Source organism: Carassius gibelio, chromosome A17, assembly GCF_023724105.1.
Source record: "Carassius gibelio isolate Cgi1373 ecotype wild population from Czech Republic chromosome A17, carGib1.2-hapl.c, whole genome shotgun sequence".
Taxonomy (NCBI): domain Eukaryota; kingdom Metazoa; phylum Chordata; class Actinopteri; order Cypriniformes; family Cyprinidae; genus Carassius; species Carassius gibelio.
The window spans coordinates 5,088,853-5,104,030 of NC_068387.1; the positions used below are offsets into that span (position 1 = coordinate 5,088,853).

The following is a 15,178-nucleotide window of genomic DNA, read 5'->3' on the forward strand; positions in this document are numbered from 1 at the left end:
ATTTAATCAGATGACTGTTAATGGTGATCTAGTTCTCCGGTACGGTTTAACTCTTCTGTGTTGCTTCTTCTGGTGACGGCTGGCGCTGCGCTCATGTGACTAGTTTAATCCGGTGCTGTTGCTCTTCTCTCTTGATGGAAGTGTTGGCTCTTTCTGTGACGTGCTCGTGTTCTTGAGTCTTCAGTACAGCAGTGGTGTTCTGAGCAGCTTCGTTCTCCTCCATCTGAAGAAGTGCCTCGCTCCGCTTCTGCCGCTTTACATCTATCCATAGCTATTTCTATCACGGCTTGAAAATACTAAATATATGATGTAATATTTATAGTTCAGTAACTCATGTCATAGATGTATTTTCTGTATACAGATGTAGCTTGTTACTTTCATAAATATACAATGTAAATATGCATACAGAACTGTTTTTATGTTACACCATACACTTATTACATCAGTTAACTTTACCATGAAAATAAAAAGAGAGTTTAAAATAGTGCTGTGTGTCTGTGTGTGTGTGTGTGTGTGTGTGTTTTCACTTCTGCACTGTATTTCAGGAACAACCGTGTGTCCAGTAATAATCTCAAGGGCTGTTTTCATCTGAGAAACGGTCTAAATAAAGTAAAGCATGTGTTTTAGGGTGTGTGTGCGCCAGACTCTATTCTATTTAATCTCTATTCAACATTTAAACACCAATTGAAATGAAACGCTTTCACTCAGATGCTGTTATCATATGGAGTCTGGCCCAGTCACTTTATTATTATGTTCACGTCAGATATACAGTCATGGCCAAAAATATTGGCACCCTTGGTAAACATGATCAAAGAAGGCTGTGAAGATATATCTACATTGTTAATCCTTTTGATCTTTTATTAAAAAAAAATCACAAAAAAAAAAAATGTATTCTTTCATTTGATAATCAGAATATCATTATGAAATAAAGGTTTTTCTGAAATACACATTGGACACAATTATTATGAGTGAAATATCTCTTAAGTATATTCCCATTCATGATCACAATTCTGAGCACTCAGCATGATTATAAACATGAAATTATCCAGCCATGCCTACCTGTTTCAATGAAATATACATAATCATCCATCACAATGAGAAAAACCAAAGAATATATTTCTGATGTGCAGGAGAAGATAATTGAGCTTCAAAAATTGGTGAAGAGCTAGAGCAGTGACAATTCCCATTTCCACCATCAGGACAATAATTAAGAGTTTCCAATCAACAGAAAATGTTAGAAAACTGTCTGGAAGAGGATGTGTGTCTATATCATCCTAATGCACAGTGAGGAGGAGAGTTTGAGAGGCTAAAGACTCTCCAAGGATCACATCTGAGAACTGCAGAAAATAGTTGAGTTTCTGGTTCAGAAAGCCTTTAAAAAAAGATTGTCAAACAGAGCCTACATCACCACATGTTGTTTAGGAGGGTTTCAAGAAAGATTGTCCTAGCTCATCCAAAAACAAACTAAAGCATATTCAGTTATTAGACACGACTGGAACTTCAAATGGGACTGGCTTCTGTGATCAGATGATAAAAGCCTGAGCACAGCACTTTGTTACACAAAACATTACATTTCTATAAAAATGAACAAATGAACAGGAATGCTTTATCAGAGCTCAATCATTCTGGGCCTGATCTGATTTGAGCCTCTTGTTTCAGTCTTCGGACTCATTTTGGCTAATGCTCAAAAACATAAAGGACATTCAAAAATTTTGAGCAGTATAGTTATAGTCAGAACAGTTAATTTGAGAATGTATAATTCTCCCTCTGTGTGTGTGTGTGTGTGTGTGTGTGTGTGTGCGAGTGGATGTATCTGTTTACACTCTAGACCAGTGGTTTTCAACCTGTGGTGGGCCGCCAATTACTATTCAAGATTTGTATTCGTCACATACACAATAATATAGAGCATATAACCAGCAGTGAAATGTGAGTCAGGTCCGCTCCATGGACAGTGCAATTATTAAAGAATACAACACAGATGAAAATATACATAATGTAAGAATGAAATAAAACTAAACAATAAAAATATAAGAATAAAAATATTAAAAAGATGTATACTGTAGAATTAAATATAGAATGGAAAATAATGTGCATGAAAGTAAACTGTAGTCTTAAACATTAAAGGGTTACTTCGCCCAAAAATGAAAATTATGTCATTAATAACTCACCCTTATGCTGTTCCAAACATGTAAGGCCTCCGTTTATCTTCAGAACACAGTTTAAGATATTTTAGATTTAGTCCGAGAGCTCTCAGTCCCTCCATTGAAGCTCCATTGAAAATACATTTTGGTCCAAAAATAGCAAAAACGACGACTTTATTCAGCATTGTCTTCTCTTCCGTGTCTGTGTGAGAGAGAGTTCAAAACAAAGCAGTCTGGATATCCAGTTCGTGAACGAATCATTCAATGTAACTGGATCTTTTTGAACCAGTTCACCAAATCGAACTGAATCGTTTTAAACGGTTCGCATCTCCAATACGCATTAATCCACAAAGAGACTGAGAGCTCTCGGACTAAATCTAAAATATCTTAAACTGCTGTATGTCATTTCATGTATATGATTAAATAAGAACAAAATATTAAATTGTTTAAATATTAAACTGTAACTATGCTTCCACTATTCGAGCTCACTGATTGGTTTAAGAATAAACCACCAATTTATCATTTATATTTTTGCTGCATATGCTAAAGAACAACATCAGTTGTACCAAGTGTGGTGCCAGCCCAAGTTATTTTTCGGTTCATTGCCAGGGCATTCAATAAAGACAGTTAACAATCTAGTTTCTGAGTACAAAGTTATTAACCCAACAATAGCGGGGACAGTTAATAGAGCCTCACAGTCCTGCCCACAGCTGGTGCCGGAAGTAAAAATTCAATGCAATTTCTGCATTGACATTTGGGGTATAAGCCATAAAAATGTAACCATACATGGTAGACTTAAAACCAGCTACGGCTGTAGTAAGCGATAGTATATACTCATATAAACGCAAAAGGATCATGGGGCACTAACCTTGTTTTGATATAAATGACTTTTATTCGCCATGTCTTGGCTAAGTACTTCATTACCCACAATCCTGAACAATCCCACAGTGATGCATCTGATTGGTGGAGCTCATGTAACCGTCTGGTTAAACCCCGCAAAGACTGAAGATCATTAATAAAAAAATAAAATAAAATAAAAACCTGTGTTGCGTTTTTGTACGGTAGACTTATAAGTGCAATCATGATCTCCATGGCTGCAATGAGAAAATTCACTGGAGGAAAGAGTTCGCGCTGGCGGCCGTCATCAGGTTTGGAAGTCGCTCAAAAGGCTTGTTCGCGGTTGTGGCTCCAGTCGAGTATAAATGAAAATATGTACACAGTCTTGTACCTTTGACTTTTTTTGGGATTTTCTCTTATTTTTTTCACTCGAAATGATATGTTGTATGCTTATGAGTTCAGCCGTAGCCGGTTATCCTCACACATGCTCTAAAACTCTTTAGATACTGATTTTTCTGAAAGTCAATGGGAGAAATGAATGGGAAATTTACTTCCGGCACCAGAGCTCTCTCGGGCTGTGGGCGGGACTGTGATGCTCTGTTGTTTTGCAGTGGGCCGCGCAAACATATGTGTTCGGTTGTGTGGGCCGCGAGTTGAAAAAGGTTAGGAACCACTGATCTAGATGTTTTAGAGGGTACCCCCTTCCTTGCTATCCACTTTTTAATGCATTGTAGTTTAATTATTGCTCTTATTGAAGGACTCTGGGCAGAATCAAATCAAATCACATTTGATGAAAATGAGTTATTCCTGGTGTTATAAAGAGCCCGTAAGATGAAAATGCTAATCTTCCTATCACTGTTTATAAATCCTGTACATTAGGTTTAAATCCATCCAAGGTTAAAAAACATTGTCATTTTGTCAAAATATCATTTTAAAATTACCTCAATTCTCAGAGATCCCCAAACGGTTCGCGCGAAGCTGTTCAAAAGATTCAGTTTCCTTAAACCCCACCTTTGGGTAGCATACTGTGTTCTGATTGGTCAACTAACATAGTTTTGATTGGTTGTTCCGCACACACCTCCACGGTAAACTATGCGTTAGCATCTGTTTGGGGTGAATTATGTCTTATTCCTCTCACCGCGAAGCAAACAGTAAAATAAAAAACTTAAACAGTCTCGCTGCTTTTTCTTCTGTGTGTGTGTATTCAAGCCGCGCGCTTCAGTTTGAATCTGAATAGCGCGTTCAGCGCGGGGGCGTGGTCACATTAGATATAATGAAGAGAGACGTGAAAAACAGGCATCGCGTTTTTTTCAAATGGATTACTTTATCAAAGATCAGCACTTGTTTAGTTTTAAAGTAGACATGTCAAGCTTTCTATAGATATCTCTCTCATGCCTCTTCGTTGAGTATTCACGGAGTTACACTTCATTTTAATGACGTGTTTGTAAATGACGATCAGTGCAGACAGGCTGCAGACAGCACACATACTGATAAGACGCTCGGGAGAAAACAGACACATAACTTCATAATCATACTTCACGTTGTGATTCGGAGATGCTCGTTGTTCTAAATAAAGTTGGTAATGAACCCTCTTTTATGGCCAAACGCTTTGAAAATCCCGCTGTATTCACCGAGATTAGAAAAGCAGTCATCAGTGAAATGTTGTGAACACAACAAAAGGGATTTGTTGTACTGCTCTGGTAATGTGGTGAAAATGTGAAAATAAAACAAACTTGCCTTTACAATTAAAAACACACTGTCTCCTCGACATGATGCTCTCACACCAACCAGAGCGTCTGTGTGTGTGTGTGTGTGGGGGGGGCAGGTCAGAGGTCAGTTTCTCCCAGGACGGTAGGCGGAGATTATTATGCAAAGTGCTCCTAGTGACGTACATAGAGATGGGCAAAAGATTTGAAATCTATAACGACTCGTTTCAGCGATTCAGAGTCGACTCCTTACTTTAGAAGACAATAACTTTATAAATCGTGTACTTTTTGGTTTAATTACTTGCACATTGTTTACACTGATGGACAGCTACATCATACACTGTAATACAGGTCATTTTTGATTTCCCATCTGTGTGGCTCTTTAATATATACATCAGGGTGCTGTCAAACTGCTTCGATTCAGACTCCTCTGTCTGTGTGATTACAGAAACAGTGTTTATACTGGATAATGAAACATATTGAACATCTTTATCTTCCTCAGGTGACATGTAGACATTAAGGGAAGAATAACTTATGTTTATATGAATTAACACTTGTGGATTGTTCAAATTCACTACCCTTTCATTATGTTCGGGATGAAACATCCACTCAATTAAACTGCTGTAAAAGTGTGTCAGATTTATATTTTTTCTTTATTATTATTATTATTTTTTTTTTGCACAAATCTGTTAATCAACTTCAGTCCAAAACTACCAAATGGTTTTTAAAAATCTTAATAAAGATTTAACTCTTTAATTACCAAGTTCATAAAGTATTTCACTGATTTGGGGAAAAAACACACAAAATGACTTATTTTCAATATAAAAGTAATTGTGGCTGGATTTTTTTTTACCTTTTATTAGTAGCATAAAGATTAGTAGCAATATTGGCTCTGATGCATTTTTAGTTTTTGTGCAGCATTAGATTAAATTTTTTTCTCCCTAATTAGTTGTTGGTGGCTTTTTTTGCCCCATTGACTTCCATTATAACAACATTTTTTGATTGCAAAGACATGACACTATACAATCATGCATTCTTGATTGTTTGTGGTTTTCCCTTTTGGGAAGAGGTAACATTTGTTATTTTTACAGTTGATCACTAGGTGGGACCATTAACCCTTTAGATAAAAAAAAAGGCTTAGTTTCTGGCTTGTATATGAAGCTATATGGAGTATAACAGCAAATTATATCGTGTGTGTGGTGTGTGAGAAAGAGAAAGTGTGTGTGAGAGAGACAGCTCTCACATGCCATCCTGCTGGTCATTTGATGGTGAGAAGAGCAGCAAGCAACACAAGAAAGGGCTTGACTTGTACTGAAGTTTTAGAAATGATTATGCAGCTTGACCCTCCAGCGAGCTGCAGCTTATTTGAAGTTGGTATTGCATTTTGGTTCATAATACATTATGTTCATAAATTTAATGCAAAGTAGATTTTTTTACAGGATTTAAAGGTTTTAAACTGGCATTTACCATCAAGAAAAGACAAGCATTTCACACATAGACCATCCATACTTTTCACCATCAATAGTAGCATGTGCATAAACACACCTCTTTTTTATTGTTTAATCCATGTAATTCTGAGAGCATGAGGTGCATATTTGGATTTTTTTCCAATACTGTACATCAAGGTAAGTGCACAAAGGTCTCTCTCACACCATCTCTCTCTCTCTCTCTCTCTCTCTCTCTCACACACACACACACACACACACACACTCACACTATAATTTGCTGTTATACTCCATATAGCTTCATATACAAGCCAGAAACTAAGCCTTTTTTTCACAGGCCTATCTAAAGGGTTAATGGTCCCACCTAGTGATCAACTGTAAAAATATCAAATTTTACCTCTTCCCAAAAGGGAAAACTGCAAATAATCAAGAATGCATGATTATATGGTGTCATGTCTTTGCAATCAAAAAATGTAATTATAATGGAAGTCAATGGGGCAAAAACAGCCAGCGACAACAAATGAGGGAGAAAACATTAAAATCTAATGCTGCACAAAAACTAACAATCCATCAAAGCCAATCTTGTTACTAATCTTTGACATGCCCAAGACTGTGATAAAAGGTAAAAAAAAAATATCCAGTCCACAATTACTTTTTATATTGAAAAAACTTTATTTTATTTTTTTCAAATCAGTGACATAATTTATGAACTTGGTAATTAAAAGTTAAAATCTTGGATTTTTTAAAAACATTTGGTAGTTTTGATCAGGAATGGGGTTGATTAATAGATTTATGCAACAAAAAAAATTTTTTTTGAAAAAAATATTTATCTAGTACATTTTTACAGCAGTTCAATTTAGTGGATGTTTTCATCTACGAACAACTCGAAAGGGTAGTGAATTTGCCCACAGTGTACCGTTGAGTTTTTGAAAAATTTCAATTTTCCCAAAATATGGGTCAAAATAACAATTGTCACCATAAATAATTCCATTAGCTCAAACACAGAGAAAGTTGTGGCCAAAATAAGACTCAACTTTACCCCCTAGTGGACGAAAACGTCCCCAACAACCCACAAGGGTTAAAAGATTATGATGACTGATAACTGTGATGACTCATTACTGTTACTAAAGAAGGCGCAGACTCTGTAGTATATATACGTCAGTCAGAACAGAATTTAAAAGACTATATATAGTGTTTTAAATTCTGTTCTGCTCTGACGTTGAAATGAAGGTGTAGCGGAACTCTCGTGTTGTTGTGTTTCTCGTCGGTCTGATTTGAGCGGCGCACTGCTGGAGTCGCGCGTCCAAATGAATTCCTCATTTCGGCTTTTTAAATGAAATATTGACCATCGTTAATGTGATCACAGTGTTATTAAAGTAAAATATATAATCATACGTGAATGCGCTGAGGATGGAGAGCGATATACTGGACACGCTGGATCAGCTCGGGTAAGTTAAGCAGCAGCTGGATGTGATTATGATTGAAATGAGCTTTAGATCAGATCATGTGTGATTTTCAGGTGTGTTTCATGAACAGCTCATTCAGAACAAAGTGCTCTTCACGGCCTAAAAGATTTTAAATCAGAGCAGAAAGTCTGTGTCCTGTCTGAATGAGTTCTATCTATAATAAAGCGTGTGCTCTGTTTGTCTGCAGCACGTTTCTCTCCTCGACTCTAACTGTAATACTGACAGCATTTATCCTCAGTGTTATTCACATCTAAACCTTCATCGAGAAACATACAGTCTCGTTTTCTGAGAAATAAACCAAATTCAGGACTTGGTTGTAAGAATCTTCTTGAAACAGACAGAGACTCTGTTTGCAGGAACACTTATTTCTGTTTTAGAGTTCGGGAGCACAGATATTCTTTCATTTTTATTTATTTTGTAAAATTGTAGAAGGTATTTTTTTTTACTAAGTTGTATTTTAAAGCTTTAAAGCTTTGCGAATAATAGACATTTTATGTTTAGAAATCATATTGATATATTCTGTTTAATTTATTCTGATGTTTCTATGTGATTCTCTGATATTTTCTGATGTTTGAATTCCTCTTCAGAAAGCCTGTATAATAATATTAAATAAATCAATATATACAGGTGCTGGTCATATAATTAGAATATTATCAAAAAGTTGATTTATTTCACTAATTCCATTCAAAAAGTGAAACTTGTATATTATATGCATTCATTACACACAGACTGATATATTTCAAATGTTTATTTCTTTTAATTTTGATTATTATAACTGACAACTAAGGAAAATCCCAAATTCAGTATCTCAGAAAATAAGAATATAACTTAAGACCAATACAAAGAAAGGATTTTTTTTTTTATCTTGGCCAACTGAAAAGTATGAACATGAAAAGTATGAGCATGTACAGCACTCAATACTTAGTTGGGGCTCCTTTTGTCTGAATTACTGCAGCAATGCGGCATGGCATGGAGTCGATCAGTCTGTGGCACTGCTCAGGTGTTATGAGAGCCCAGGTTGCTCTGATATTGGCCTTCAGCTCTTTCTGCATTCTTGGGTCTGGCATATCACATCTTCCTCTTCACAATACATTTTCTATGGGGTTAAGGTCAGGTGAGTTTGCTGGCCAATTAAGAACAGGGATACCATGCTCCTTAAACCAGGTACTGGTAACTTTGGCACTGTGTGCAGGTGCAGAGTCCTGCTGGAGAATGAAATCTGCATCTCCATAAAGTTGGTCAGCAGCAGGAAGCATGAAGTGCTCTAAAACTTCCTGGTATACGACTGCGTTGACCTTTGACCTCAGAAAACACAGTGGACCAACACCAGCAGATGACAAGATACCACAAACCATCTCTGACTGAGGAAACTTTAAACTGGACCTCAAGCAACGTGGATTGTGTGCCTCTCCTCTCTTCCTCCAGACTCTGGGACCCTTTCATCAGAGAACATGACTGTGCACCACTCAGCAGCTGTCTTTTTGTCTTTAGACGCTTCTGACGCTGTCTGTTGTTCAAGAGTGTTTTGACACAAGGAATGCGAATGTCTTGCATACGTCTGTGTGTAGTTATTCTTGAAGCACTGACTCCAGCTGCAGTCCACTCTTTGTGAATCTCCCCCACGTTTTTAAATCGGTTTTGTTTCACAATCCTCTCCAGGGTGCGGTTATCTCTATTGCTTGTGCACTTTTTTCTACCACATCTTTTCCTTCCCTTCTCCTCTCTATTAATGTGCTTGGACACAGAGCTCTGTGAAGAGCCAGCCTCTTTTGCAATGACCTTTTGTGTCTTGCCCTCCTTGTGCAAGGTGTCAGTGGTCATCTTTTGGACAACTGTCAAGTCAGCAGTCTTCCCCATGATTGTGTAGCCTACAGAACTAGACTGAGAGACCATTTAAAGGCTTTGCAGGTGTTTTGAGTTAATTAGCTGATTAGAGTGTGGCACCAGGTGTCTTCAATATTCAACCTTTTCACAATATTCTAATTTTCTGAGATACTGAATTTGGGATTTTCCTTAGTTGTCAGTTTTAATCATCAAAATTAAAAGAAATAAACATTTGAAATATATCAGTCTGTGTGTAATTAATGAATATAATATACAAGTTTAACTTTTTGAATGGAATTAGTGAAATAAATCCACTTTCTGATGATATTCTAATTATATGACCAGCACCTGTAGATTAAACGTGCAGCTGTTATTGATATGAGCACAGAATATTTGAGTGTGTGTGACGTCACCGCTGCTCAGGTATGACGGGCCGCTGGCGGAGGAGGCGTGTCTGCGGGCGGCGTGTGGGCGGGGCTTCAGCTCATCTGAATATGTCAGTCTAGTGAGGTGGCTCTCATCCAGACTCACACTCATCACTGATGAACACACACAGGAGCCGCTCATCACAGGTGACACACACACACACACACACACACACACTCATCACTGATGAACACACACAGGAGCCGCTCATCACAGGTGACACACACACACACACACTCATCACTGATGAACACACACATGAGCCGCTCATCACAGGTGACACACACACACACACTCATCACTGATGAACACACACAGGAGCCGCTCATCACAGGTGACACACACACACACACACACACACACACACACACACATCACTGATGAACACACACAGGAGCCGCTCATCACAGGTGACACACACACACACACACACACTCATCACTGATGAACACACACAGGAGCCGCTCATCACAGGTGACACACACACACACACACTCATCACTGATGAACACACACAGGAGCCGCTCATCACAGGTGACACACACACACACACACACACACACACACACATCACTGATGAACACACACATCACTGATGAACACACACAGGAGCCGCTCATCACAGGTGACACACACACACACACACACTCATCACTGATGAACACACACAGGAGCCGCTCATCACAGGTGACACACACACACACACTCATCACTGATGAACACACACAGGAGCCGCTCATCACAGGTGACACACACACACACACACACACACATCACTGATGAACACACACAGGAGCCGCTCATCACAGGTGACACACACACACACACACACACACACTCATCACTGATGAACACACACAGGAGCCGCTCATCACAGGTGACACACACACACACACACACTCATCACTGATGAACACACACAGGAGCCGCTCATCACAGGTGACACACACACACACACACACACTCATCACTGATGAACACACACAGGAGCCGCTCATCACAGGTGACACACACACACACACACACACACACACTCATCACTAATGAACACACACAGGAGCCGCTCATCACAGGTGACTGACACACACACACACACACTCATCACTGATGAACACACACAGGAGCCGCTCATCACAGGTGACACACACACACACACACACTCATCACTGATGAACACACACATGAGCCGCTCATCACAGGTGACTGACACACACACTCATCACTGATGAACACACACACACACACTCATCACTGATGAACACACACAGGAGCCGCTCATCACAGGTGACACACACACACACACACACACACACACACACATTCATCACTGATGAACACACACACACACAGACTCACACATACTCATTTTCTCTCAGTCTGACTCACACACACTGAATTTAAATGTCTTTGTGGCTGGAGATGAGCTTGATGTTTGCACGTGTGTGTGTGTGTGTGTGTGTGTGTCAGAAGATCCTGACAGATGTGTGCTGGACACCAGCAGACTGCTGAAGGACTTGTGCTGTCCGTATGAAGGACTGGCGTCACGATTAGCAAACGGAGACGTGAAGAGCAGCGAGGAGCACCTGAAGATCGTCTGTGAGTGGTGTGTGTGTGTGTGTGTGTTCAGGTTTGTGCTGGATCTGGTCTCTGTGTTGACTGAGTCTCTCTTCATCAGTGTTTCTGGCGTCGGAGCTTCAAGCGGCGGAGATGGTGGCCAGGAAACCGTTGACTGATGCAGACACGGAGGAGATGGACACGTCTCTCCAGGATCTCCGAGTCATTTGTGAAACGCTGAAGCTGCCAGATCCAGTGGGACGAGACGCTAGAGACGTGTTCAGTGCTGTAGAGCAGCAGGTGTGTCATTCCCTGCCAGTGTTTCATTACATCTCCTGCTTCTCAGTCCAGAAACATCCTTCATGGTCCGCAGCGCTGGACGAGCACACACACCAACCACTTGAGTGACAGTACAAATACAATGTTACTCCAGTGTACTTGGGTATTAAACTGACATGGGACCTGATCAGTGTCCCTCTAATCAATAGCTGCTCCTCCACTGTGGGGTCAGTGTGATTGGGGGGGTATGGGGAGCCAAACACAGCGAGCGCTGGACGAGACAGCGCAGTATCAGCAGATCTGATCCGTTACAACAGCGCCGAACGAACATTACTCTCCGCAGAAGTTCCTGTGTTTTCTTCACATAACATAATGAACATCAGTGTTAAGTTATTACATTTATTTTGCTTATTATCTTTCATATTGCTACACGTAAACAGCAGTGTTAGCTACTTTGATGCACTTAGTTTTATATATTTAATGCATTTAATAGTCACGTTCACAGCAGAAACGTCCATTATCCTCTTAGAATTAAAATGTTTTATAGTTTTGTTCATTAAGGCATATTTTAAGTAAATGTTAAATTTAAGGACACTTGAGTAACGTATGATTATATTTGAAACAAACAGTAAAATGTACTGATATGTTTCTGTCAGGACATTAATTTTCTCCTACATTAACAATGGTTTTACTCTAGTAAAAGTGAAGACTAAGTGGTTAAAAGGTTAGTGTAGTAATATTATGGTCAATTTTCATGCGTTTTACGATAAACCTAAAACACAATGCAGTGCAAAATACATCATATTGAATTTACATACGCTGCCCCCAGTTTTTAAAGGGTTTTTTTTTTTATGTATTTAATTTGGTTTGTTAAAGCTTTACAAGCATTATCCATTAGCCTATAGAAAACTGTGATGTTAAAGTTAAATAACAAGTTTCCAAAATCCCATATATACTATTTAAGTTCTAGTATATAATAGTTCAGATTAAAAATGGTCAATATTGTGCTGAATGTTTCCCCCATCACTCTTCAGTAAAACACACGCCTCTCAGAACAACCTCACACAACCCCTTCATTACACCAACAGAGAGAACCGAGAAATATATCCCTGGAACTAGAGCGATCACTAAACAAACATGATAAAAGTGTCTGTTTGCATGCTTTGGTAAATATTGAAATCCTAAAGCATTGATGTTTTAATATAATAAGTGATACACTGATCATAATTAATTAATTTATCAGGATTGAAAATTAGTCACACAGAAATAAAGCGTTATGAACAGTCTGCTTATTCAGTCGAGTCTGTTTCTGTTTATTTGTATTCACAGGAGCCTATATACATCACATTTAAAGAGAATTATCATTTCTATATAATCTATCTCATACGTCTACATGTATATCAGTCTTCATGGCTCCACCATTAGCTCTCTGTTTTTCATGTTGTTCTGTGTGCGTGTTTTTGTGTAAGTACTGAATCTTTTCCTCTGGTGCAGGTGAATGTTTTACTCGAGCAGCTTCCAGAAACACATGTGGGTGATCCTGCGTTCAAGAGCTCCCTGCGTCCGGACCAATGGGTGAGAAGAGTTTCATTTAATAGAGTATTAACTGATGAGGGTGTCAGATCAGGAAAGTGTCTGATAGGTGTCTGACAGTGAAATATAAACGTGTTTGTGTGTGTAGTGAGATGTGTTCTTGTGTCCAGAGCGAGCTGGAGAAGATCAACGGTGCTCTGTCGGCGGAGTACGAGTGTCGGCGGCGTATGCTGATCAAACGCCTGGATGTGACCATACAGTCCTTCAGCTGGTCCGACAGAGCCAAGGCACGCACACTTCAGTTTACACAAGTATAGTGAAGGAGGGAGGAACTACAGCTCCATCAGTGTTCATAGAGAGGGCAAAATGGGGTTAGACCAGGCATTCAGGGCTTACCAACAGAAATTCAGTTTTTTTTAACCATCCATACTTCAAGATCATGTAGGCAAGATGTTAAAGAAGAAAGAGGTAAAACAGTTGGGCTGTGCAGTGAAATAGATTTGTGTATCATCAGCGTAACACTGGAAATTAAGACCCAGAGGAGCATGTAGATAAAAAATGGAGGTGGACCATTATTCTTCATTAATACTAGTGACAGGACAGTAGAGTTATGTTCTTCCAGTCAGCTGCTTGCATTCGTTCAATCTCTTGCTTTATGTCAGTGATAGAGAGACACACGTCATTGATTAGTTTGAAAGAAAAACAATTGTGTTTTTCAGGTGAGAATTGACAGCATGGCCCGAGCGTATCAGCCGAAGCGCTATTCTCTGTCTCTGCGGTGCTCGGTGAGCGTGTCTCATCTGCTCGCCGCGAGACAGGACGTCTGCTATATGGTGAAGACCAGCAGCGGCTCGTGCAGAGAGAAGACCAGCTGTGCAATAAACCGAGTACGTAGATTATCAGGCCTTTCTGTGCCTCTCTGTCAGCTTGTGTGTGACGCTCGGTGTGTGTGGTGACCGCTCAGATCCTGATGGGACGGGTTCCTGACCGCGGCGGACGGCCGTCTGAGATCGAAGCTCCTCTTCCTGAGATGCCTGCGTGGAGGAAGAGAGCTGACGGAGGAGGAGGAGGATACGGTGGGAAGCGAGGGGCGGGCGGATGGCGCTCCGGAGGAGACGGATGGAGAGCAGGCCGATGGAGCAGAGGAGGACGAGGAGGACAGTACTATCACTGACAGAGTCATCTGGACCGATCATGAAGAGACTGACATTTCCTCTCGGGGAAGTCATTTTAAATAAGTGTGTAGTAGTCTGATTCATTACGCTTTTTAACTTCTATAAGACCGGTGAGAGAGGTTGTGAAGGCATCATGCATTGCTTCAAACCCCTCCTGAAATCAACGAAGAATAAAGCAGTGAAAAATGTTGAGATGACTCTTTGTTTTTTGTATTAATTGAGACACATGGGTGTTCTTGGCCGAGTGCTTTGCGTTGTGCTTCTCCTGGGTGGTGAGTGTGTGCTCTAACTGAATCCGCTGAAGAATGACCTTTATAGTGTTGTTCTGGATGTTAACAGCTTTGTGTGGCTAGCTCAGACTGAGCCGATCCTGGAGTTCCTGTGTTGTGTTACTCCTCATCTGTATGCAGATATACAGAAGAATACATTAAAAACTGCTTAAAACAACTGCTTGACTCCTCCACATTCACGAGGGTACAATTATAATGTATGCTTTGAGCTGTCTTTTATCTTTGTGTGGCTATGTTCTGTTGGTAAACTCAGAAGGTGGTCCGCATGTGCTAGAGGTGTGCTAGTTCTGTGCTAAAGAGTACATTAGCTTTACAGTACTTCTGAATTCCTGAGCTTCTGGTTTCCTACAAGGCAGCACTGGAAAGAGCTAAATCATCGTTTTAAATCATCGCTAAATCAACCTTGTTCAGGACTATTAACAAACTGTTGAAACCTCACGATACCGTTTCACTTTCTCCCAGTCAATGTGTGTCTTATTGTAATTTAACTCTAGATTGACAG

General features: G+C 39.7%; 2 protein-coding genes across 6 annotated transcripts in view; both read left to right on the top strand.

The window, feature by feature from the left end:
• spred1 (sprouty related EVH1 domain containing 1) overlaps positions 1-484 on the top strand; it is a 34,526-nt gene extending 34,042 nt beyond the window's left edge. The window contains exon 6 of the mRNA XM_052530026.1: positions 1-484. This exon is cut by the window's left edge and continues 1,472 nt beyond it. The gene's annotated coding sequence lies outside the window, so the exon portion shown is untranslated.
• Positions 485-7,312: 6,828 nt separating this feature from the next.
• Positions 7,313-14,576, top strand: fam98b (family with sequence similarity 98 member B). 5 transcript variants are annotated; one of them, XM_052530028.1, is made up of 8 exons: positions 7,313-7,577; positions 9,843-9,991; positions 11,313-11,441; positions 11,521-11,699; positions 13,173-13,253; positions 13,382-13,498; positions 13,931-14,098; positions 14,176-14,576. In XM_052530028.1, exons 1-8 carry the CDS (start codon positions 7,540-7,542, stop codon positions 14,383-14,385), a joined length of 1,071 nt encoding a protein of 356 aa, XP_052385988.1. In that variant the 5' UTR covers positions 7,313-7,539; the 3' UTR covers positions 14,386-14,576. The 5 variants fall into 5 exon arrangements, with proteins under 5 accessions (XP_052385988.1, XP_052385989.1, XP_052385993.1 ...); XM_052530029.1 differs by having other exon boundaries at positions 7,319-7,577; positions 11,316-11,441; XM_052530033.1 differs by lacking the exons at positions 7,313-7,577; positions 9,843-9,991 and adding an exon at positions 10,480-10,590 and having other exon boundaries at positions 11,316-11,441.
• The last annotated feature ends 602 nt before the right edge of the window (positions 14,577-15,178 follow it).